The following is a 24025-nucleotide window of genomic DNA, read 5'->3' as shown; positions in this document are numbered from 1 at the left end:
CTGTTTTGATTCTCGACGTCTCCATTCCCCGACAACTCAGCGCGACCCACAACCCACAATCTCCATGATTGTGCATTTACAATTTACAACTCTCTCCATACGCCGTTAATTCCCAGTTCTATTTCCTCCGTTTTCACCAACGGCGCATTGTCTAGATCATGGCGGCAAGCGCAAGGGCGCAGAAGCCCGTTGGCTCAGCGCCATGGATTGCAGCAGAGAAGGAAAACATTGCCGAGCTAGTGGAGCAAGAAATGGAAGAAGTGGAATACCCTGTCCGACACGAAATGGACTGGTTAAATGAACATATGACCGAGATCTTCTCAAAGGGCCAGGCGTGAGTTGCGACCGCACACTATGAACTATGTCTGTTCAGTGCTAACAATCACACAGGAACTTCGCGGATGTGTTCAAGACGCCCGGAAAGATGAGAGGGAAGACGCCCCGAACCGCGCGGAAGCGTGTCCCCGAAGAGTCTCGAGTGGTGAGTATTCTCCATATCGAATTGGTTTCAACGGTTCTCGTCTAATGCCCCTTACAGCCCTTGAGCGAAATCTTCTCATCCGCCCAGAAACAGTTGGAAAACCAAGCAAGCCCGAGCCCATTCATTCATCGTGTTGTTTCTAAGCCCGCCCCCGTGGCGGCATCGCCTGTGCCCCGCACCAAAATCGCGGCAGAGCCAGCTTCGCAACCCGAATACCCCGATCTCACCCAAAATCCGAACTCCTTCCCAACATATAACACCGACTCGGGCTATCATGGCATGCCCGACGATGATGAAATGGTACTGCCTGACGTGCAACAAGAATCACAGGCTTCTACTCAGCCTTCGACCCAACCTTTCGAACAGGGCGAGCCCATGAAGCTGGATACTCAAGAGGTCGATATTCCCGCTAGTCAGCAAACGAATGAAGAATCCTTCCATTCTGCGCGGGAGGAGATCCGCTCCCGCGGAGAGACCGTCGAGCCAAACAGGGACCCAACCCCAACCCAGGAGCGAACAGGACGTCCGGCTGCATCGGTTCCCAAAGAATCTGAACCCGAAATCATGTCGACTCCGACTAAGAAAACAAAATCAAAGCCAGATGCCAAAATTTCGGAAAAGCGACAGAATGAGGAACTTGAACCAAAGGGGAGTGATCCAGTTGTCTCCCAACCCGAGCCATCTCCAGAAAAGGCCCCGGTAGCCTCAGTATCCCCAGTAGCTGCACCTATCGAGACACAACAATCTCACCCAGATGACGAGGATATGGAAGATACCACGAAAGACGACACAATTCTCGACAATCTTGATGATATCGGATCTCCTTCGGATGGTTCTACTCCAGAGCGACCATTCGCTCGCAAGAGCAGCCTGAGCTTTGCGACCCTTCCTGCGCGGGAACCTTTGAAGACCCGAACAAGCCATGTTGACCTAGCTAAAATGAGTACTGCTGGGCGTCCCAGTTACTTTGGCAGGCAGACTGGCGGCCCTAGAATTCCGCAAGCTGCGACAGAGGATAATGCCGGTTCCAGAGCGTTGGAAATTGACAACGAGAAAGAGCCAAGTGAAGAAGCGGATCCTGACCAGGCTACCAGGATGCACAGCAAAAAGTCTACACAGTCACTACATGATAGAATCAGCATGCTAGGCAAACTCCAGCCATCCCGACCCAGAAAGTCAATCCCGTCCGCTTCTGGGCTACCGGTGGGTCAGGTTCCCTACCCAGACCTTCCAGCTTCCAAGGCTGAAGCAAAGTCTGAAGCTTCCAGCGAAAGGGCACATGAGGCCCCAGCTCCAGAGCCCATGTCGGTGGACGATGATTGGATCAAGCCTCTGACCTCTCCCCAAAAGCCCGAGCTTTCCAAGAGCAAGACCACGGATGTCATGGAGAAGCTTGCTGAATTCGAAAAGGCTCATGCAGTCAATAAGAAAGATGCATGGCAAACAGAGCCCGAACGTCCCAAATCATCTACCTCGATGTTCTCTTCACCTCGACCGCACGGTCACCAACAAAGCGCTTCTTTGTCTCATGGTGGTGCCGATCCTTCTACCACTCCAACAGGCTCGCCAAGGCGCTTCGACGGTCATATCAGTGCTTCGAAGCTGAAACTGCATTCCATTATGAAATCCGCCAAAGGCTTATTCTCAAGCACTGGAAACACACCACGGATGGAACACTCGCCTGAGCAGGCGTGCATTCAGCCAAGTACTGACACATTAGCTAAACATGCCAAGCATCTATCCCAACCAGTCCCTATCACCAGTCCTCAGCGTCCAGAAGGCCGCCGGACACGAAGCTCAACAGAGAAAGAAGAGAAACGGCGCCAGCATGAACGGGAAGAGCAGGAGCGTGAGGATCAAGAAGAAGAAGAGCGTGTCGAGAGAGCTCGAGAGCAAGAAAAGCAAAGAACCCTTCAGCTCAAAGCCGCTCAGGATAATTCCTCGGTCGAGCCAGAAGATAGGGCAGGCTCAGCAGTACACAAGACCTCCCAGTCACAGCGCCAACAATCGCGCGAACCTGAATCAGCTCAGGAGTCTAGCTCGAGATTTGCCATCCCTCAACCGAAGCAAAATGATCGCCGTCCTCTCAAACCCACTCGCGAGCCCATGAAACGCCCCACGCCGCAACCCATGTCAATTCGTGTTGGCAGCACCATGTCCCGTCAACAAATTCCTGTTCCATCGTCTTCGAGTGCTCAGGAGTCGGTTGTGTCCGCAGCCCCCTCTGCCCCTGCCTCAAAGCCAACTTTGAAAAAGAAGGGTAGCAATGCATCCTTACATACATCATCTTCTGCAAGTAGCTTTAAGAGCTCTGTTTCCAGCCAAACGCAAGCCCAGCGCAAGGCTCAGGTTGCCAGCGACCGCAAGAAGGAACAAGAACGCGAGGCACGCCGGAAGGAAGAACAAAAGCGTGACCTAGAACGAAAGCGTGCTGCCCAGCAGCAACAACAGGAAGAGGCCCGTCGGCAGGAGATGAGGAGTCGTGCTGAAGCTGAGCGGGAGCGCCAGGCTGAAAGAGAGCGCCAGGCTGAGAGAGAGCGCCAGGCTGAGAGAGAGCGTCAGGCCGAACGGGAGCGCCGCGAACGATCGGCTCAGGAAGATCCGAACAAAGCCGCCCGTATGGAGGCAATTAAGAAGCGACAAGCAGAGAATGCTCGGAAGCATGGGAGGCAGGGCAGCCAGCAGATAGTCAACGAGGTAAGCGCGTTCTTTCAATCGGGGGTTTTTCATGCCACTAACAATCTCCAGGGGCCAATTCTACAGCACGAGCAGTCATACTCTCAGTCTTCTCAGCGAAGTGATTTGGGTGGTTCCCGCCCTGCTTCTCGCTTGGGTAGCTCAATTCAGCCATTCAGTGCCCGCACCATCAACCCACCTGCGCCTAACCCTGCCAAACCGCCAAAGAGAGGCAACGATGAAACCAGCCACCGGCCTGCGCCGTCTAAACCTAGTAACGTGCAATCAACTGGTGAGTTCAAACGGCGAAAGACAGAGGATGAGCACAACCCTATGCCGCCTACGCGCACAATGGCGCAGCCTATCCGTCAATCGAATATCAGAAAGGTTAGTACCATCGGGATCCCCTGTAATACACTGGCGAACAAATTATTGACTTTGCGACTCTATAAAGCCTTCTACCCTTGGTCGTGGACAGTCTTCCATGGCACCTCAGTCGGCCTCTGCCAGTTACCGAAATGCCCAACCTCAGCGACCTGCTCACCCGATAGTCACGTACACGAACGGCAAGATACCGTTCGCTGAACCAAATCATGCGCCTCCTCCACCAAGCGCACACAAGCCTGCGCCCAGCTCCGCCCAGCGCCCACTAGCCAAAGCATCTCCCAAGTACCCCAGTGGTGAAAACATCCACTTACCGGAGATCAACACCGATAGTGAAGATGATGATGATTCCGACTCCGAGATGTTCCCTGTTCCCAAGTGGGCACAGGCGAAGGAGCTGGAGGGTCTTCTCCGGCAGCAGGATGGGATGGAAGTTGACTCGATCTTCGGGCCAATTGCACCATTCTCTCTTGAGGATACTTTCAAGGCGGATAAGAAAGTCAAGAAATACCGTGACCGCACCAGCAGTGCAAACTGGTCCGGACCCGATGGACTTACTCAGGAGGAGATTCGGAAGGATGTTGCCGAACGACAGCGGTTGCGGCTCAATGGTGGTTGGAGCTTCAACACCTAGTGATCAGCATGATAGTGTGAAGTTTTCTTTCTTGGATTGTAAATTGGTCTGTACATTGAACAGCGGCGGCCATCTTTTGGGAGTATGGATTTGGTGGTGGACATGGTTATGTCGGTGTTTACGGGTGTATCATCTACCTGATGGCGTTATCTTGTATTATTCTTGTGGTCACTTCTGTTTATGGTCTTAGACAACAGCTGCATGGTTGCATCCATCGGTGCATGGGGTTAATGAATTGTTATTTTGGCCTTGGATGTTCCCATTTTGGCATAGTGTTGGAGTTCATATGAATCCACCTGTGGTTATGTTGTCAGAATTAGGGCTGGGAATATGTTTAGCCTCATATAACACTAAAGAGCATTTCCTTGCATCGAACCAGCATCATTGGTCTAGTGGTAGAATTCGTCGTTGCCATCGACGAGGCCCGTGTTCGATTCACGGATGATGCACTTCTTTTTTTATTTTTATTTTTGCCCTTGTCAATTTTGAGCTCTATGCCTTTTAAATCTTTTATTCTTCACTTATTTTTGGCTTTTTGATTCATGATTTGTTCCATATTGGCGGTTTTTATATGGTTGTGTTCTGCCATCATATATCCTCCTAAATATATATATAGAACAAACCACTCCATTGTGTTTACCAACCCTATTATTCGACAGGTATCAACGACACCAGAAAAACCAAAACCAAAGAAAGGAACGAGTAAATGATGTTTTATTATCCACAGAGTCCCGAAAGGTGAGTGTTTGACATGGTTGTTGACGTACAGCCACATGCCTAGTTGGACATCTATTACGAAGATCAGGATATACTCCATGGTATAGAATAGGAAAATTGCACCCTAAAGACACGGAATCCTAGTAGAGCATGATCATTTGACAGCCTAGCTATAAATAACCGACCTAGTCCCGTACAACCCTACTTCAACCCAAAAGGAAGCCAAAAAATATGTGGCACATGCATTGTTTATGATTCTATACTTGGCCATATACTTGGCCCATCTGCAGAACCTACACCATGACATGGAAATGAAAAAAAAAAAAAAAAAAGGCATAAAACCCCCAGTCCGAACCCCCCCTTGGCAGCGCCGAGAAAAATATAATACAAGATTCTCTAGCCCTTACGCAGTAAATATCGACATTGAGCCAACACTTACTGCATATCCGGCTCGATGTCACTAGCTCCTCCCTCAGCAACCTCATCCATGGCATCGGGGTTGAGATTGGCAGCGTCGGGTGCGACACCGATTTGAGTCTCATAGGAGATGGTGCGCCAGCCGGATTCAGTGGTGGGATCCTTGACATATTCGGACATGGGGAACTGTTATATGTTAGGACGTGGTTCAAGTTTGTATTTGCATAAGTGCAAGGAAAAGGACTCACGTAATGATCGTTCTTCTTCATGGTAACAACCCAGGGAACGTTGTCGAAGGTCACAGCACGAATACGGAAGTACTCGTTATCGGGAATTTTGCGGACTTCCCGAATAAAGCTGTCCAGGTCTGGAGTTGAGACGCTGTTGACAGCAGTGAGGAAGTTAGTGGGCGCAAGACCGTAGTGGTAAGCGGGGGAACCACGGCTCTGAATAATAATGTTAGCGGCACTCAAATGGATGTAACTAAGGTATCGAAACTCACCCTCGCGCTCACGTAAATCTCACTGTGAACCTTGGAGATCTGCTGGCGAACAGCATGGTGGGGCTTCTGTAGAACAGCACCACAGAAAGCAAGGGCACGGTCTGTCTCAATGTCCCGAGTTGGCACTGTGGGGACGCGGATGCGCACTTCCTCGCCATTTCGAATGACCAACGCATCCAGGAATTCCTTCTCATACATGACATCGAGCTCTGAAACGCGGGTGATGATTTGGTCATCCAGCGTGAGAATAATGTCGGCTTCTTGGAAGCTGGTGTTGGGGTCGGGGATGACGCCTGCGGGAGGGCTGTCAACCTTGCGCACCATGAACAGCTGGTGTCGGGATGGGTTGGCCTCGGTGACCTTGTTAATCCACTCCTGCGAGACGCCCATGATGCGGGCCTGACTCATCTGCACAACATAGCTCTCCATGTTCAGGATTCGCAATGTTGGGACCTCTCCTTGTTGGATCTTGGAGGTAACGGGAAGTAGGTAAGGGGTGGCAAGGCCGAGGTGGTATTCAACATCCTTGTGAGAGCTTGCAGAGCGCTCGCCGAGATAGTTCAACCACAAGGCCTGCACCACACCGTCTTCGCCGACGAGCACACCGTTTGAACATTGTGCACTGAGTCCGGTATCCACGGTGACAGCGTCTAGGTTGATTGCACGGTAACGAGGGGCCGCTGCGTTGGCGGGGATTGACACAGTTGTGATATCAGTGACAGTGGTTTTGGCCACGACAATGCGGTAGTTTTGGTTGAAGCCGACAAAGATGGTATCTTGGCCTTGTTTGATATAGTTGGTGCTGAGCTGAGCGCTCTTGACCGGAGCCTTGACGAGGCTGGGGTCGTATTGGATGATGCTGTAGTTCTGAAGCGGGTGTAGGAAGACAACCTTGGCACTGACAATGATCGAGTCGGCCACGGTGATGTTGATGTCGCAAAGGTCGTAGGGAACAATGGCGCGTGATACTACCACTAGACCCTTCTCAGCATCGATGACCAGTCCGAATCCAGTCTTCTTTGCTTGCGGGTATCCATCCAGCTTCAAGGGCATGATGCATGACACGCGCACGAAGCTACGGACAATCTCGGCAGCAGCAGGCTGGCTGATACCGTCTAACTGGATGAAATTGGCCTCTCTTGGGACAGGAGGCTCAGCAGGAATGGGATCGGCGATATCGGAGAAATCCCAGACACCAGAGTCGTCGTTACGGACCGCCATCCGCATCTTGGGATGCCAGTGACGGTCAACGTAGATGATGCTAGTTCCTTTCGTGTGGAGGTCGCGAATATGGCGGTAGGAGATCACCACGCGAGTGCGATCGGGAATGTTTTTCATGACCTCGACGAACTCATTGAGGTTACGGATGGGCCGCTTGTCAATCGAATCAATGATCCAACCTGCCACAGTGTTCTCCAGCTTGAAAGAGCCTGCCGACTCACAGACATAGACTCCGCGAGTGGCAATGGCATAGAGACGTGACTGCTGGTACGACAAATCATGGAAGCTGGCGCCAGCAACTGTCACGAAACGATCGGGGGTGATATCATGAAGATCCCCCACTTGACACTCGACCTCGACGTCTTGGCCGCCTCTCTGAACCAGCAACTTGACAGATTTGCCGACGCTCGAGTCTAGGATATCATCGAGACGAACGAACTGCGTAAGGAGCTCTCCATTCACCTTGATAAGCACATCTCCCTCCAGCAACTTACCATCTGCGGGTCCTTCCGGAAGGATGATCTCTGCTGCGAGCATGTTCGTTTCAGTAGGCGCTGCGGCACGGATAGCAGCCTCCCACTCGGGGGTCAGACCAAGACGGCGACATTCGTCGAACGGCCTCAAGACCCATTGTGTTTGAATGGTACCACGAGTGACAGGCTGTGATTGGCGGATACACTCTAGTGCACGAAGCGGGCGGTCCAGGGGTAAAAAGTAGTCTGTCGCAGCCCCGTCAGCTCGACCACCAGCCTGCAAAGCAACTGCATGGCCAGCAAGATTGACCACAGGACTTCCAGAACTACCGCCACTGGCTGCAGCTGCGGCCTGGATGTAGTTTGTGTTGAAATCACAGTAGCCCTCTCCATATTCAGGCGCATTTCGGTCCAGTCGACTGATCACGCCGGACAGAATGCTCAGCTTTTCTCCAGCATCGTTACCAACGACACGGATCTCTGTGCCAACACGCGCTCCATCCGGCTGGAGCTTAAGCTCGGTGACATCCATATATCGAATTTTCGCCGGGTCGAACTTTAAGATACCGAAATCATGAACGGGGTCTCGGTATACAGGCTGGACATCGCACTGTGATTTTGACAATTTTGTTAGTGACCGAGTAAGCGCTTTAACCAAACCATGGCGTAGGTTCGACTTACTTCCTCGTGGTTGTCAAATATACAGTATCCCCAGAAAGGACCAGCACCGACAACGTGGCGATTGGTCAATATGTAGCCACGCTCTGCATCCACCACAAAACCAGTTGCTTGACTGGACATGGAGAGCTCCGTATCGAACGAACAGGTCTGACAGAAGTGAATTGAGACAGCGCATTTCACGACCTTTTCGATGGTAGCCTGCCATTCAGGCGAGTCTGCTGTAGCGGGAATGGCGACTGGCGAAGGAGCTTCATCTACATCCTCCTCGACCTCATAGACAGTTCCATTGGCAGGTGTCGCGTCGTCGGGAGTCAAGACTGCGGGCTCAGGTCTGAGTTGCTTGTTGGGATGCTCGGAAGTATCGGCCGCCGTGCTGCGCTTTCGCTTTGCACCCATGTCGCCCCTGCTATCCATAGTGAAGGTATCTGAGGGTTGGAGGTGGTATAGACGGGGTTTTAGGTGGTTGGCAAGAGACGAGATCGTCCGGGAGCCTCTTGAGGCTGACGGGGCAGCAGAGAATGGAATATAAGACGATTGAAACACGTGAAGATGCGGACGATGCGGAGTTAAGGAATGTGACGCAGATGACCGATCAGCGGCTAAAGACCTCAAAGGAGTGGAGGTTTGTTTTGAAGCTTGATAAGATGACAAAGGGGAGGCGGCGGGGATTCGCAAGCTCCTTCTGGATACAGCTAACAAAGAACAATACATCCACCAGACAATTGGGGAAAATGTGTACGCGCCTTGACATCAAGGCAAAACGTGCCCTCCAACAACTCCCAAAGGCGGAGAAGTAGGAACGCCATATCATTGGCCCGGGGCTTTGCTTTCACATCTCAGGATTATTGCTGGCAGAAACCAGTTTACTACAGATGTACATATGTATATATTTACCCAAACTTATACATGCCTACATGTATTGTATTGTCTTTCCATATATCCTGACAGGTTATATTCATGCCAGGCTCAATATTAGAGCACATTGATTCTTGTACCTAGAATGGGAAGACCCTTTGCCTTGGAAATAAGAGGTTGGGTATCAGATCTCAAGAAGGCGGAGAGAACAGGCGGTAATTTCGATAAGGGCGTGGTTGCACGATATGATCCCATGGCAGCCTCATGCGCCCAACTATGAAAATGAGACTCCGAATACCTCTCTGCCTGATTTACATGTGGATAGGACGCATACGATGTTACGTTACATTCAGCTAATGTACAAATTCAGTTGCTTTATCGCCAGATTTACTCAAACATAAGAGTTCCTTCTTAAAATGCTCCCATAATTCCAAGGGGACTTGGGAACAATGGAATATTTCCCTGTCAGATATCACAAAGATCATGACTGCTTCAATGTTCTCAACTGTTCGAACATTCAGTTTTTTTTTTACCAGTAGCAAGGGTGCATATGGTCGAAGGTCCATGCTTTTATTTTTGCCGGTATGCATAGTGTTTGAAGGGAACGAGCCGGCGCCTCCCACAAAGCTTGTATGGGTGGCCCGAACCGTGGTTGCATGATTCGTGGTGGCGGACAAATCCGGAGCTCGAAATAATCTGTGGTATGCTTTCTCACGCGGAGGACTGCATGTTTCCCCATAGTTTGCTTCAGATAATCGACTCGGTCATAGTGCCAGGGCTAGGTCCACCGTTCCCTTGCATGGACGGAGGACTCGGCCTTTGTGGGGTAGAGGCCTTTGTAGACCGTGAGAAGAGCTCGTTGAGTCTGGCATATAGCTCATTCACAGCGGGAAGGTTGGGGGGTGGTGTCATGATGGCTGGCGGTTGGGGCACGACGCCACTCGCTTTCTTCGCTCGATCGGCGATAGTCGCAAGGTAGGCCAGGTTGGCTTGTAGGCGTCGCATGCACTCAATGTATTCGGGGGTCGGCTTCTGATTGGCTTTGGATGCATCCGGTTGCTCTAATGCGGGTGAATTTGTATCCGGGTTGGAGGCGGGGCCAGCTTTGCCGGCCGCTTGAAGGTTCACCACCTCTTGCAACAAGGCCGAGTTTATGTCGAGGAGGGCCGTGACGCGAGCCTTCTCACGCGCCGCAAACTGAGCTTGAGCATGGGCTTGAGCCTGGGCCTGGGCCTGGTTTGGGACCGCAGGGGAGGCTCCAGTTTGGGGCGAGTTCATCTGCGAAGGAGCTTTGGGCTGTGTGGCGAGTAGGTTGTTCGCCGATATGGAAGCCATGTTTTGGGAGAAGGTCTGCGCTACTTGAGATGGCATGTTTGCGCCGGATGTGCCTTGAGGGGGGACAAATTGGCCCATGGTGGTAGGGATGGGAGTCTGGGTGTAGGGCGCTGAGAAATTATCCATAGGTGCTATTATGATTAAGAATATGGTTAGTTCAAGTTATTCCAACAAAATAAAACGACCTGGATAGTAGGCAACAGTAGACAAGCGACAAATGGTCAAAGCCAGATAGTGCCAAGGGTGATAGCGGCACAGCCAATTTATCCAAGCCGGGCCGGGTCATAAGGGCGGGTGACACGAGGAGGTGGGCTCGAGTGGAAATAATTCAATCCGATCTTGAGCCTCATGAGACCCCTTCCTTTCCCCAAGAATTTGACCAACAATTCTACCCCGCCGGGTAAGAGTGACAGGTGTGCCGTGCCAATGATAACAAACAAAAAAAAAAAAAGGGGGAGGGGGGCAACGAACCGGAAGACTGTTGGAAACCTGAAGGCATCATAGCTCCACCAGGACCAGGCTGCATGGGCATAGCACCAAAATGTTGAGCGGACGGTGTCTTTGATTGGGGGTATGGGGGAACAGCGTTAGGGTAAAAAGGCATCTGTTGGTTTTGGGGGCTCTGAGTCGGGACGGGATAGCCTGCGGGATAACCAGTATTGGGGTCCATTGTGTAATGAGGGACCATCACGGTTTGACGGGTGGCTCCAAGGATTCTTTTCGCCCTGTAATACTTTTTTTCTCCAGCGATCCCCTCGTTTTAGGGAAGCTACTGTGGCTGAATTACGCAGGCCGCACGGACGAGACGGTGAAGGCGCCTGTCAACCGGGAATCCAGGGATGGGGGAGATTTGGCGAGACCCGGAAACTGCTAGGAACAAAAAAAAAAGACAGTCGTGATTGGCTCAGTCAAAAGGCAGGGATATATGTATTAGGAACACGGCCTCCACAGCAAACTGGGACTCGGAGCAAGACAGATTCTGGTGCCCAGATTCGAGCGATCAGCCGTGTGCGGGCTAATGCAGCGGAGCCCTTTTGGAATGGTGGAGACACAGGCTCAAATGGATGATGGTGAGATGATCACGGTAATATCTCGAGTTGACTTGAATCTTGACTTCGTGATTCAGAGTTCTAAGAGTGTACTTCGATGTTTAGAGAGTGTAACTGGTGTCCACAATGAAGGTGACATTCAAAGGTCACGGGGTTCCATGTCAAATGCCTCAGGCAAAATATATTAATGCCTACGTTTTATGGCAGAAATCTATCGTTGCCTTATTTCCCTTTTTTTTTCCTTTATTTTTTTTCCCACAATATACAAGAATAGTCAGAGTATAATGCCTCTGTCTCTACTCCGTACTCCATAACGACATAGGAACTGGATAGTCCCAATATATATAATATTAACTTGAAATGATACTAGAGACGTCAACATAAGATAATGCTACCACATCTTTTTGTGTACTGTTTTCCTATGTTGTAGCCGAAAATTGGACCAAAGCTACACAACTATAATGATCTTTCAAATATAGATTATGCTACTCCATAAGCTTCGCTACAGCCAGCTTCGAAGCCACACTGTATGTTTCTTGCTCATAGTGACTTTCAGTCTCCTGACCTCACGTATGTGTTCACACCTCTTACCGCCATATTGTTTAGAGTGACATTGGACTCTCCTCATTCTAGACTGCCGACGGCTCACATCTACGGGGCAGTGCTAAGAATAACGACATAACGGACAAAAGTTCCCTGAGTACCCCGGCAGGGATGTTGAAGGGGGCGTACTTTGTTGTCCATCTAGGTATGTCAGTATTTGCCAGTAACGGTTTTGTGCTTATGGCCTGGTAATTTGTATGTCCAGGCCCGTTGATCACGCCCGGGGAATTGGACAGACAGTACATTGTACATGCGTGGGAAAGGGGTTCGGAGGGCTTGACGAAATCTAAGAAGAATAGACAAAGTATTCAATTGATATGTCAGGAATAACGAAGCGACACATCATGCAGTCTCGCTAGAAGAGGTAAATTGCTAGACGATCTACTCTGTATAAACAAAGTTCATAGTCAATCGGTGCAGGTGCGTCTTGCCTCTGGCGATCCCCACCACAAAGGCAGGTGAGTGCAGCTGGTAGGAGCTGCAGGGGATAATTAGAGCCATTGTTGAAATCTAGGTATGAACAAAGTCCGATTTTGAGAATTTATGAATTGGACAAGTATACACACCCCCCGTGCACACATACCTAGGTAGTTGTGCATATGTAGAACGCTAAAAGGGGAACTGTGGACCGGTGTGTACATGGGTACACCTAGATAGCGTCCTTTGGACGCCACAATATCCATTAGGGGGACCCCATTTCCAGGAAATGCAGGCCGGATATGCGCGCTTTATGCGAATGGGGTGTGGCTGAGCAAATGGCACTGACAGCCCCTTTACCTACTTAGGTAGGTAGGTATTTAGGTAGATCGATATCCAGGTCTCCATGCATCGAGTCCGGATGGTTCCAATGCCATGGATGAGTCCAAACTCTAAACTCAATCTCCTTCCCGACGATAAACTTCAAGCCTTCACTCCGTGCCCACCCCCCCCCCCCCCCGTGGGCAATTAGGTACCAATTACCTACGAATACGGATTTTAGCGTACGGAGTTCTCGGGTGGATGTTCTCCGTTACTGGTATGGTATGTATGGAATGGATCCCTGTTCAACGTCAAACTAAAAGTCCAGATATTAACAAGCCACACAACATTGAAATTGCACATGTTGTAGTATCCATAGATGTTCTTTAAAAGCCTGGATTCTATCATAAAGCAACACATTCTTCTCCACAAGGGAACATCCGAGAATTGGGAAGCTTATCGTGCGTTGATAGAATTTATGTGTCTCCACTTGGGATATCGGGGTTTGACCGAAGCCCTACTTTGTACGGAGTACGTATATTCCAAGGCTGTAAACGGAGTCCTCCGTATAGATAAGAGGCCCATGCATCCACAGGGGTACCTCGGTACTCCATACAACATACATACTCCGTACCAGATTGACGCTTGTATTATGGGAAATAGCACGGTGGCAAATTGAACCACCATCACATATTCTTTGGTTCGCATTCTTCACCCCTTTTCAGCCAGCACATGCCGATCACTTTTGGAGAGTCTCAATCCTTGAGGCCTTCCGGGGGGGGGGACCGAAGCAAGCCCGCCCGGCCGATATACATACAACATAAGGTGAGGCTGAGGATAAATTTTTTTTTACCGAGTTAAGCCCGCCCGGCCGGTAAAACAGGTCGGGGTTTGGGGTTCAAAATGTTGACTTTCGGTATTTGGTTTAACCTTCATATCAGCCACTTATGACGACAAAGCGCATGAATTTGATCAAAGCCTCTTGTTAGACGAACATAAGGACGTGATATGGTCAAACTAACTGACTAGTGTGTGATAGAGAGTGGTAGAGAGAGCATAACTATAGTGACATCTGCGGACCAATGCATCCAATGCATCAAATGCACCCGTATCCCAGCTCTAAATCACAATAATGAGTAAACGGTGTGTAACACCCTTGTCGAGGCACGTACTTCTTAATTGGTGTTTCTGTCCATTAGTTTGTGAGGACAAGCAAGGAGATAAACGAGTAATACATATATACAATGTCTGGAACATTGGTTGGCAGAAGGCAACCGGTGGGTACCAACTCAGCCACAGAGTCTGCGGACCATTATTTCAAGGATTTGATGTTTTCTGTTTGAATCTATGATATGGGGGGGGGTTCTTTTTTGTCATGTACGGAGTTTTACCCCCCTGTTATTCGAATATCAATTTGATATTCATTACCTATCAGGTCCCACGAGGCAATCCGAAGAGGGTGATGGTTGTTCTCATCCTGCAGCAACTTGCCATAGGTTTTCCAATTGCATCGCTATGGAATGATCGATATTGCAGATGTCTAGCAGGTTCTAAGGGGCATATGTATCAATGAGTCGTGGAGCTGTGGAAATAACCACCTAGCCACACTCCACATAGCGTGGGGCCTGCCCTTGATAGACCACATTACATACATAGCTGAGCGTTGAAATGTCAAGTTCAAATAGGTCGTGTTATCGTGTTATCCGGGGAATTTTCCTGCCTATTATCAAACTGGAAAAACGGGAAAAGAAGTCCGAATCCAGGCCCTAAAATACATCCATGCATCTCGGTAGTCTGTTTCGATACTGTATCTGCTTTGACGCTTTGCAGATCAGTACTTTTCGAGTCTCCACAAGACTTGGAAGTTGGGCCTCCACATTTGACGCGCTATAGTTAGTTACATACATGGTACGCAGTAGTTAGCGCACCTGAAAAGATCTGTTCATAAATCTTCAAGTCAAAGCACGATTTGGTTCGATACCAACTGATCGGCAATCGGAAGCTGGCCAGAGGCATTGCTACTGTGTGATCATCGCCGCATGCTCTCTTTCACTTGGTCCGCTTCCTCCGATACGAAATTTCCTGTAGAAAACCCCCACTTCTCCTGTTTCCCCTGTGGCTCGTAGGTTTCATTTGACAAGTTTGCCATACAAAAACCTGGGGCTAGCCATCGGGTCCATATTATAGGGTATTTACTTCCCTTTTATGTAACCAATGGCCTTTGACTGACCTGAACTAGGTCCCCAGAAAAAAAATGTCCAGGCAATCACCAGAGGAACCTGAATATACCCATTTTGCTATGATCTACATAGATAACGATGGGAATCTTTGCCAAAGGGCCTCTGAGTCCATTTCAGAGAGCCGCCAAACCATTCTCTCTCCTGGAGTCACGAGGGAATTCCTCAGAGCGGTGGCAATGTCGAGAGAAGCGGCCCGCGCAACACAATGTCAAGGTAGGGGTTCTATTTACCCCACATGAAGTGTTTTTTTTGTTGATTTGGAACAGTTTCTCCCCAAGTCCCAGTGTCTAGCGGGGAGCCTCCATTTAACAACCACATCTCTGCTCTCTCGCAGGGGGTGGCCTATAGTGAAATGGGGGGTAGTCAACACAGGATGCAAGCCCCATTTCAATCAGAGTCCTCGTTTCAGCCGACAATGTGGCCTTCAAGCGAGTCTTGGTCTCTACAAGCCAACTCACAACCCAAGAAGGATTTCGGAGGTCGGAGCCTCAACTTGGCTCTACACCAAAGAGCCTCAATCTCTGTAAAAGAGAGAGGTCTCTTGCGTCTCTACTATGAGAAAATCTTCCAAAACTTGCAACAAACAAACTGCCGAATCATTGCCAAAGCCTACATCAAATTAGTTGAGCCGCGCAAGCAAGTCAACTACCCATACAATGGACGGAAGATTGTTGAAGGGAGAACCCAACAGCTGGACCCAGAGGCAACTAAGCCACCGTGGTGGCCGCGTGGAGTGAGCCATCGGGAGCCGGATCATCTTCCGAAAGTTGGTAAGACAGCAATATCTTTCCGAATGTCCTACTAAGCTGACAATAATCAGAACGCATTCGACTTTTGGTGTACATGCTCTGCGAGATGCGCGAAACCCACGGGATCACAACAGCCAGACTAAAACAATGTGATCAGCCCATTCGTCGTCAAATCCTCCCGGTCGAGCGATTGCAAATCCTGGACGAGGCATACCGAGTCCGCGAGGAGGAGGAAAAATTCATCGATGGGATTTCAGGTACATACTTTGCTCGCATTCTCTTCTAAACTCCCCAACGCTCACATGTGTTATCTAGATGGAAAACCCGTCTCTATATCTCGCACCAATCTTCCTCAAATGACAGAAGACACATCCAGCGGACAAAGCTCGCCAATCGAACCAGTCCCTTCTCAGAAAATCGTCGAGTCTGAGTGCAGCGACGGAATCTCTGGCATCGATATAACCCAAGCTACCTCCAGAGACATCTCGAGGGCGTCATCATACAATCCTTCCAATCCTTACAGCCCAACGATGCACTTGGCCCCAAACACCCAATACCAGTCTGTCGGGCCTTCTCTCAACATGTCCACGTCGCCATTGGAATTGAAGCCCAAACACGAATCACTATCTGCTGGGGCGCATTTGATTGATCAAACACGTCCCGTTAGCATGGAGCACTATCCATATCCTGGGGTTTCTGGTATTTCACCAACCCAGATGCAGTTCTATGGCAACCCTAATTTGTCCCAGAATGCAGGTGTTCCAATCACCCATACCTCGGCAGAAAACTTGTCGACAGAGACAATGATGCCATACGGCCACCCCTACTATTTTAACTATTGAGCGATAAAATATGGACCGGAGAAATATAATGTCTGTTTACGATAATAGTCTGTTTACGATCATGAATTTTGTTCGGGTTGCAGTGGAGCAAGACACTCTCCTCGGATAATTCCTTACAGAGTAAGCCTGAGGCGATGCTTCTTTCAAAGAAAAGCACTAGTTGAACTTGCAATCAACAATTTTAGTTCCCTTCATAATCACGAATCATTACCCTGGCAAGCCTACACACACTGCGAGTACCATTTAGTGGCGTATTTACAGGTCCCACTTGCACAAGTTGTGCCTCCAGTCCAGCCCGAGCCACCACACTGACCATAGAGAGGGACGCCAGTAGTACCACTGGAACTGGAAGTAGTTGTGGTAGTGACAAAAGTAGACGTAGTGGAAGTAGTAGAAGTTGTACCACCCAGAGCAGCCAAGATACCCGCATAGGCGGGCTTCTTCACCAGGTTTGCATCCCAAGGACACGCATCACCCTGACCAGAGAATGTGCTAGGAACCCAAGAATATTTGTCAGTGTAGTCCCAAATAGTAACTCCAACACACTTGGTGTTTGCCACACAAGCCGCAACGGTATTTTGGTAATCGGTCGACTGTTGGGTAAGTAAGGCAGCAGTTGATGGGAGAGTCATACGGATGTCGAGTTCAGTGTATGCAACATCGACACCTAGGGCTGTGAATGCGGCCAAGTTGGTAGTCTGCGCGCTCTGACTAGGGGTACTTCCAACAATGAAGTGTGCCTGCAGGCCGACGCCATCAATCTTGGCTCCATATTGCTGCACGAGCTTGACGATTCTTTGGGCGCCTGTTGACTTGGAACCAGCTGATTCAATGTTGTAATCGTTGTAGTAGAGCTTGGCATCTGGGTCTGCAGTAGCTGCTGTTGCAAACGCGATGGGGAGGTATGCCTCGCCGATGTATTGGTAGAAGATATTGTCACGATAGGTGCCGTCCTCGTTAAGAGCTAACGATCTATATATTAGCTACTTGATGACGATGATGATGATGATGATGATGATATCATTAATTCTAGGTTCGGCACTCACCTTCGTTGGCAACATCCCACGCATAACATTTGCCTTTGTAGTGAGTGACTACGTTGGTGATGTGGTTCTTCATGGCAGCAAGCAGAGTTGCATTAGTCCAGGAGCCGCTTGAGACTATTCCCAAATTAGATTGCCCATTGAAAGACACTTGAGATAACAAAACTTACCCCAGTTGGGTAATTGGCTATGCCAAACCAGCGTGTGGCATCTCAGCTTTTGACCATTCGTAGCAGCAAGGTTGGCAATGACATCTCCTTTGGTATAAGAGAAGGTGTTTTGAGAGGGCTCGCTTGCATCCCACTAGCAAAGATTAGAGAGGGTCCTAAACAGCACTGTAAGGCGTGTCCAACCTTCTGCGCATTGCCGGGAGTAATTTGACCAAAGTCATCTGTGTTGCTCAGTTGGGCAAGGTATGGAGCATCAGTCAACTCGGGGTTATCAGTGGCTGATCCAAAGTATAGCTTTCCCTTTGCAACAGCAGCGGTGTATAAGCCGGCTCCTTGAGTCCTATTGAAAAAAAAGGCCATCAATCACTGTCAAAGTATGCTATGAATTGAAAGATAAACCATACAGCGGAGGAAGAACACTGGCCAATACCAGGGCAATAGTAGAGAAGTGAACCATGATGAGTTAACTAACGCCAACAATTGAAGTGATCACAATTTCTAGACTTGAAATGAGGAGCGGAAAGGGTTGATGGAGCTCCTTTTATAGTCGGAGATAAACAGCAATAGCTAAACTGTCAGGATCTTACGATTTCCAGGGCCCGGCGCTAGGTAGTTCACATTTGACAATTCTGACGGACCGACTGGCCGTGGCGTAGTTGTCGCGGCCTTTCCGAATAGTCAAATGGGCTTGATCTCTACTGAGATGCCCAATGAGCATGAGCTCCTGCATGAAATTTGTCACTCTAGCCAGGGAAATTGACACGGGTCTCGGCGCCACATGGTGAATAAGGACAGAGAAACGAATTAAGAGACAGCGGAGCAAATTCCGTATCTTCTTCAGGGTAAAAAGAGGCGTTTTTCATATTTCTCCGTGAAGATGAAGAAAGAGGCCGGGTAAATACGCTCTTCTCCGCTTCCACAAACCCGGGGAGTCTTCAAGGTTGTCGATCATCTCTTTTTCTCTTTCGACTTCTCTGTACATCTTGGCTACCTATGTATGTACCCTAGGTACTTGATTTCCTCTGCCAGATAAAAACCGCACCTTCTATTTTTGCGTCATCTCACCCCATCGCGTGTTTTGAGGCCGGGATTGGGGGTAGAAATAGAACATGGAACCCCTCAAGAGATTGACGCTGTTTAGAGCCATCAAAACGTAATTCAAGAATAAACAGAATTGTGAGACCCAGTGCTCCTTTGGGTATGGACTAAGCGTGGACTGAGTGCTCAGTGACCTAGGTAACCTTGGAAGTACAATATTGCCGAATCACAATCAGAATGAGGTGGGTGATTCAAGCATGTCTCCCCCACAATGCTCATTCAGGCTAGACAGGTGCACATCCCCTTTTTTGGATGATTGAACCTACATTAACACTTTGCACACACCATGTAATCATAGGTTGCGATCCACATCGTACGGTCAAGGTCATTCAAATAACAGCTATGGCCAATCTGGGCCAATGGATGATTTTAATTTGAGCCTTGGATATGTTGGATTATGATCAGTGGTGGGATCTCTTGTTCCCAGGGATATTTCGCCTATGATATCTATAAGAATCCGAAAATGCATCTATGTACACAAGGCTGGCGCTTTTAAGGGGTATCAGAGATTTTTATAACGTCATGTTGCTCCGTGGTAGGACCAGAGCAGAGCGTCAAGAGTGGTTAGGGACCACTGTTTCAGCCAAATCCAGACCAGCAGGTCAATGGGTAGGGGGGCAGCACTCCTACCATGGGTGCGATGATTTTTTGGACGCGAATTCCATAGAAATCCACGGGATGGGTTGAAAGTTGGACAGTGGACTTCATGTTAATGAGATACCGCTCAGCCAGTCTTCCGGGCCTTCATCTCTGCGATGAATTTACCGGTCTTGGAGAGAGGCACGACATGGATGGTGACAAGCTCATCCACAACCTCGACCTTACCACCGGAGAGAATTTGTAACAAAGGCAGCTTCTTGCCAGCCTTGATCAAACCACCAGTGACAGTCTGCATGAAGCATTCAACACCTTCGAGGGTGTACTCCTTCTTGGTGTCCCAAGGAAGGGGGAAGATGTAACTCAAATGGTCCTCAATAGCGTTCATCTCCGAAAACGCCTTGATAAAGTCTGACTGGGCCTCCATGGGGTAAAGGAAAACGACAGGGAACTCGATTGTGCTCTCCGGCGAGAGAGGATCAGGGACGAGACGGATCTTGGCATCTTCCATATCAGGAGGCTGATCGGTTTTGCGGGTTCTGATCTGACGGGCGCGCAGAGCTGTGCTGAGGACCATATTCTGTTTGCGCAACTTTTCTTCTTCGGCCTTCTTCCTCGCGGCAGCACGCTCCAAGAGGGCCTTGCGCTCGGCAATCTTCTTAGCAGATTCTTGCAGAGCCTTACTTTCTGGGTCAATTGCCAATCCACGGGCTGCAGCATCTTCAGCCTCGGCAACTTTGTCCAATTTGAAGAGTGCCAAGGAGGAGCGATAGAAGGCCTTCACGTTTTTAGGGTTGAACTTGAGGGCGGCAGCACAGTCAAGAGTACAAGAACGGTAGTTTCCTGCAAAGTAAATATATTAGCCAATGTACCATACAGGCAGGAAGGTAAGGCATACCTAGTTCCAAGTTGCACAGCGCCCGGTTGATATGCGACGCCTCCTCCAATTTGCGCAACAGTGCCGCCTCTTCCTCAGGATCTTCAGGCTTCTCCCACTTATCCTCCTTGGCGTTGATGACAGCAATGGCCTTTGTGTAGAACTCTTTAGCGTCAATCCACTTGAGTTCCTGCACAGCTTCATTGCCTTGTCCCTTGAAGGTATTCGCAACCTCGCCCCTGGTACCTTCGTTCTGCAAAGCCTGGAGGGCATCTAGGAGCACGTTTTCACCCTCTGTAAACCCATACATGTTAGTCAAATCAAACAATCATGCCCGAGAAATAATCCGACGTACTCTCATCACCCGCATTCTCAATATCGGTCATGAACAGAGGAGTCTTATTCATCATTGCCATCAACTCCTCTGGGGTATGCGACTGGATAGCCGCAATAGCGGGCGGAAGTTCAGGCGCATTGGGATCGGTCTGGCGCGCCTTCAGTGCCTCCTCATTGATCGGGAAGGGAATTTCGTTTGTAGGAGCGAAGGCGTCAAACCCGGGCTGTGGTAGCCCCTGGGCGACCTCGGGAGGGGCCTTGTTGAGGTTGAGCGACTCATCAAAGTCATCTGGAAGTTCTTCGACGCGCGACATCTTGCAGGTTTGTCACAGGAAAATGTATTGCTCTTTCGGAGAATTGGAGATCGTCCAAATGCTTAGAAATGATGCCCGCAATGCAAACAGTGCAAACAGGAGGGGGTCTGATCGGCCCTAAGCCCTATTACCGAATTAGTCGGACTGGAAATGAGATGCAAAGATGTAAGATTTATGAAGAAGAAGGAATCGAAAGAAAGTAGGCGATTATAGGAAGGTTTTTGGGTTTAAAATCATCGAAATATTCCACAATGGACTGGACGTTTCTACGTCGGATAACCGCATGTGGAGAGTCAGATACGTGCCTGAGGTGACAACTTTTCATACTCCTTGGCTATCCACCTATCAATTTGCTGTTGTTAGGTTATATTCCACTATCTATGCAGATTTGCTTCACTATTGGCATAGTTCTATCGAAAATCTTCTATAACAGAAAATAAGGGCATACACCACACTGTTTGATGCATGAGGAGGTACTCTACTACTCTACATAGTAGTAGACAGTCCGGACATCTTAAAGCCTGATCTTGCATACTAATCCCCACAACTGACAGCTCCACAGAAAGTTAACCCGCATACCTCCTTAGCCCTGTGACAGACCTCCGCACATCGGAGGCGATGTCATCGGCGAAAGCCCGACCAAATGAAACCCCGCATCAATCGGGTTGAAGACCGACCTCCGACATAGGCCATATATAGTCCTGGGCGCCAGGAGTATGAGAATAATCTGATTTACCCCGGATAACCCTTTGTAGCAACAAATACCATAGTACCATGGCGAAAAACTTCAATATCCTCATCCTACCCGGCGATGGCATCGGCCCCGAGGTCATGGCCGAAGCCGTTAAGGTTCTCAAGGTCTTTGAGACCCCCCAACGCAAGTTTGAATTGCGCCAGGAGTTGATTGGAGGTTGCAGCATTGATGCTCATGGGAAGTCTGTGACCGAAGAAGTCAAGCAGGCCGCTCTAGACTCAGACGCAGTGCTCTTCGCTGCAGTTGGAGGTCCGAAATGGGACAACCAACGTCGTGGTCTTGATGGGCCCGAGGGAGGCCTACTCCAACTGCGCAAGGCTATGGATATTTATGCAAACCTACGCCCGTGCTCATCTACATCGCCCAGTGCCTCCATCGCCAAGGAGTTCAGTCCATTTAAGCACGATGTTATCGAAGGGGTTGATTTTGTTGTCGTGCGGGAGAACTGTGGAGGTGCCTATTTTGGCCGTAAGGTCGAAGAAGAAACATACGGTAGGCTGAGCTGAGATTCAGTTGATCGAACAGCAATCTAACTTTTTCTTCTACTCCAGCAATGGATGAATGGGGCTACTCCGAAGCCGAGATCGAACGAGTTACCCGTCTATCCGCTGAAGTGGCACTGCGACATAATCCACCTTGGCCTTTGATCTCACTAGACAAGGCAAATGTACTAGCTTCTTCACGACTCTGGCGTCGGGTAGTGGACAAGACTATGGCAGCTGAATACCCGCAAGTGAAATTGGTACACCAGCTGGCAGACTCCGCATCACTGATTCTAGCAACGAACCCGCGGTCCTTAAATGGCGTTATTCTGGCTGACAACACCTTCGGCGACATGATCTCCGACCAAGCTGGGTCTATTGTGGGTACGCTGGGTGTGTTGCCGAGTGCCAGTCTCAACGGTCTGCCTGGCGATAAGACGCTGAAGACACGACCTTACGGGCTGTACGAGCCCACACATGGATCTGCTCCGACGTAAGTGCTAGAACTATGACAAGAAGCCCTGTTCTGACTTTTTTTATAGCATTGCGGGACAAAACATTGCTAACCCCGTTGCAATGATCCTCTGCGTTGCGCTTATGTTCCGATACTCTTTGGGCATGGAAGATGAGGCTCAACGCGTAGAGGATGCGGTGCGCAAGGTGCTAGACTCAGGGCTTCGGACGCCTGACCTTGGGGGTAAGGCTGGGACTAGAGAAGTTGGCGATGCGATTGTATCTGCACTATAATCAGTATCCATGTGTAGAAGATAGGAATGACTATACCAACCTTGGAATGATTGAACCATATTAGTCACACTGATCAATGAATCTCACCTTAACAAAGAAAGAAACTGATCAAAGCCAATGTTTGTTACCTGAAAACTGGGGTTGAAAGAAAACCAACTTATCTAAAAACTCACCTGATTTCATAATCCTTTCAAGATTATAATATCCTCTGAGATTTACATTCTTCTTCCCTTTCTTCTTCCTTTCTTATTCCTCTCCATGTCTGAAACTTCCATACCCCCGGAGAGTCCAAGAGAAGAGAGCCCACAAGAAGAGTCTCCACAAGAACAGTCTCCGGCAAGAAACAGAGCACTCAGCATGTCATCCGAAAAGCCAACCACCTCATCCGAAAAGACGACCACCTCACACGAAAAGCCGACCACCTCAGCGGCACCGGCGATGGCACCAGAGCTTCCAAGCCAGCAGCCAAACACACCAGGATCCTGCGCTCTTCGTCTTGAAAACCTCGAACAACAAACCTCCACTACAAAAAGCGAGCTGATGGTATCAGTCGCAGCAGACATCTGCGCAACCTTCATAAGCATCGCGAAGTACTCTGAAGAAGGCACACTCCAAGCACAGCACACTGGGGTGATCGACAATGTGATCCAGACAATCCGCGATACAGATGTGAAGCAGCGACACTTACTCGATCGACAAGTACGTCGACTGCGCAAAGAGAGAAACTGGATCCGGAAGAGGTATTCACGACTGGCTAGCCAGACAGACGCGCTGGGTCGGACATATCAGACGAAGATGCGGAAGTTGCGCACCTCGCTGAGCGAGGCACGAGGGGAGGTGGCACGTCTACAAAGTGAGCGGGATATGCTCCGGGCTTGCTCGAAGAAGAACGTACCCGAGGATGTTTCGAATGACAATGTCGATAGAGAGGGGGAGGATGTCGATGGAGAATATGAGGTTGTGGAGGGTGGAGATGGAAGCTTGGAAGGATGAAGGAGGAAGAGTTTTGA

The 24025-nt window shown here is 49.5% G+C and overlaps 9 protein-coding genes across 9 annotated transcripts; 4 read left to right on the top strand and 5 right to left on the bottom strand.

The window, feature by feature from the left end:
* Positions 1–158: 158 nt before the first annotated feature.
* On the top strand, positions 159–4175 carry N7455_012648 (uncharacterized protein; the record flags this gene model as incomplete). Its single annotated transcript, XM_040952757.2, has 5 exons — positions 159–334; positions 391–481; positions 539–3178; positions 3230–3544; positions 3612–4175. The coding sequence occupies 5 exons, from the start codon at positions 159–161 to the stop codon at positions 4173–4175; spliced, it is 3786 nt and encodes a 1261-aa protein (XP_040816845.2).
* Positions 4176–5327: 1152 nt separating this feature from the next.
* On the bottom strand, positions 5328–8600 carry N7455_012647 (putative nuclear serine protease HtrA2/Nma111; the record flags this gene model as incomplete). The annotated part of the gene is made up of 4 exons (XM_040952619.2): positions 5328–5495; positions 5558–5755; positions 5812–8115; positions 8187–8600. 4 exons carry the CDS (start codon positions 8598–8600, stop codon positions 5328–5330), a joined length of 3084 nt encoding a protein of 1027 aa, XP_040816995.1.
* A 1116-nt stretch (positions 8601–9716) lies between these two features.
* N7455_012646 (uncharacterized protein) lies at positions 9717–11540 on the bottom strand. The gene is made up of 2 exons (XM_040952868.2): positions 10848–11540; positions 9717–10507 (listed from the first exon to the last, which is right to left on the bottom strand). The coding sequence occupies exons 1-2, from the start codon at positions 11062–11064 to the stop codon at positions 9789–9791; spliced, it is 936 nt and encodes a 311-aa protein (XP_040816702.2). The 5' UTR covers positions 11065–11540; the 3' UTR covers positions 9717–9788.
* Positions 11541–14931: 3391 nt separating this feature from the next.
* On the top strand, positions 14932–16644 carry N7455_012645 (DUF2841 domain-containing protein). Its single transcript, XM_040952680.2, has 5 exons — positions 14932–14954; positions 15006–15219; positions 15273–15776; positions 15827–16012; positions 16071–16644. The coding sequence occupies exons 2-5, from the start codon at positions 15021–15023 to the stop codon at positions 16595–16597; spliced, it is 1416 nt and encodes a 471-aa protein (XP_040816855.2). The 5' UTR covers positions 14932–14954; positions 15006–15020; the 3' UTR covers positions 16598–16644.
* Positions 16645–16818: 174 nt separating this feature from the next.
* Positions 16819–18267, bottom strand: N7455_012644 (putative endo-1,4-beta-xylanase; the record flags this gene model as incomplete). The annotated part of the gene is made up of 5 exons (XM_040952670.2): positions 16819–17561; positions 17644–17757; positions 17811–17943; positions 17994–18150; positions 18215–18267. The coding sequence occupies 5 exons, from the start codon at positions 18265–18267 to the stop codon at positions 16819–16821; spliced, it is 1200 nt and encodes a 399-aa protein (XP_040816839.2).
* A 41-nt stretch (positions 18268–18308) lies between these two features.
* N7455_012643 (uncharacterized protein) lies at positions 18309–18540 on the bottom strand (the record flags this gene model as incomplete). The annotated part of the gene is made up of 2 exons (XM_065606938.1): positions 18309–18348; positions 18398–18540. The coding sequence occupies 2 exons, from the start codon at positions 18538–18540 to the stop codon at positions 18309–18311; spliced, it is 183 nt and encodes a 60-aa protein (XP_065460104.1).
* A 1092-nt stretch (positions 18541–19632) lies between these two features.
* On the bottom strand, positions 19633–21032 carry N7455_012642 (HSP70/90 family co-chaperone CNS1; the record flags this gene model as incomplete). The annotated part of the gene is made up of 3 exons (XM_040952510.2): positions 19633–20348; positions 20404–20676; positions 20738–21032. The coding sequence occupies 3 exons, from the start codon at positions 21030–21032 to the stop codon at positions 19633–19635; spliced, it is 1284 nt and encodes a 427-aa protein (XP_040816784.1).
* A 774-nt stretch (positions 21033–21806) lies between these two features.
* Positions 21807–23015, top strand: N7455_012641 (3-isopropylmalate dehydrogenase; the record flags this gene model as incomplete). The annotated part of the gene is made up of 3 exons (XM_040952564.2): positions 21807–22278; positions 22338–22761; positions 22811–23015. 3 exons carry the CDS (start codon positions 21807–21809, stop codon positions 23013–23015), a joined length of 1101 nt encoding a protein of 366 aa, XP_040816929.2.
* Positions 23016–23372: 357 nt separating this feature from the next.
* Positions 23373–24008, top strand: N7455_012640 (uncharacterized protein; the record flags this gene model as incomplete). The annotated part of the gene is made up of 1 exon (XM_040952839.2): positions 23373–24008. The coding sequence occupies one exon, from the start codon at positions 23373–23375 to the stop codon at positions 24006–24008; it is 636 nt and encodes a 211-aa protein (XP_040817059.2).
* Positions 24009–24025: the final 17 nt, after the last annotated feature.

Source organism: Penicillium solitum (assembly GCF_028829755.1).
Source record: "Penicillium solitum strain IBT 25940 chromosome Unknown utg000009l_segment0_segment0, whole genome shotgun sequence".
Lineage (NCBI taxonomy): Eukaryota > Fungi > Ascomycota > Eurotiomycetes > Eurotiales > Aspergillaceae > Penicillium > Penicillium solitum.
The sequence above is the reverse complement of the archived record's forward strand: the minus strand, read 5'-3'. Positions and strand labels throughout refer to the sequence as shown.

Excerpts from the sequence above, each read along its gene's own strand:
- N7455_012646 (XM_040952868.2), bottom strand. The coding sequence starts at position 11,064 with ATGGTCCCTCATTACACAATGGACCCCAATACTGGTTATCCCGCAGGC. Across the intron at positions 10,508-10,847 it reads AGGTTTCCAACAGTCTTCCG|CACCTATGGATAATTTCTCA; the intron begins GTTCGTTGCCCC and ends TAATCATAATAG.
- N7455_012645 (XM_040952680.2), top strand. The coding sequence starts at position 15,021 with ATGTCCAGGCAATCACCAGAGGAACCTGAATATACCCATTTTGCTATG. Across the intron at positions 15,777-15,826 it reads GGATCATCTTCCGAAAGTTG|AACGCATTCGACTTTTGGTG; the intron begins GTAAGACAGCAA and ends GACAATAATCAG. Across the intron at positions 16,013-16,070 it reads ATTCATCGATGGGATTTCAG|ATGGAAAACCCGTCTCTATA; the intron begins GTACATACTTTG and ends TGTGTTATCTAG.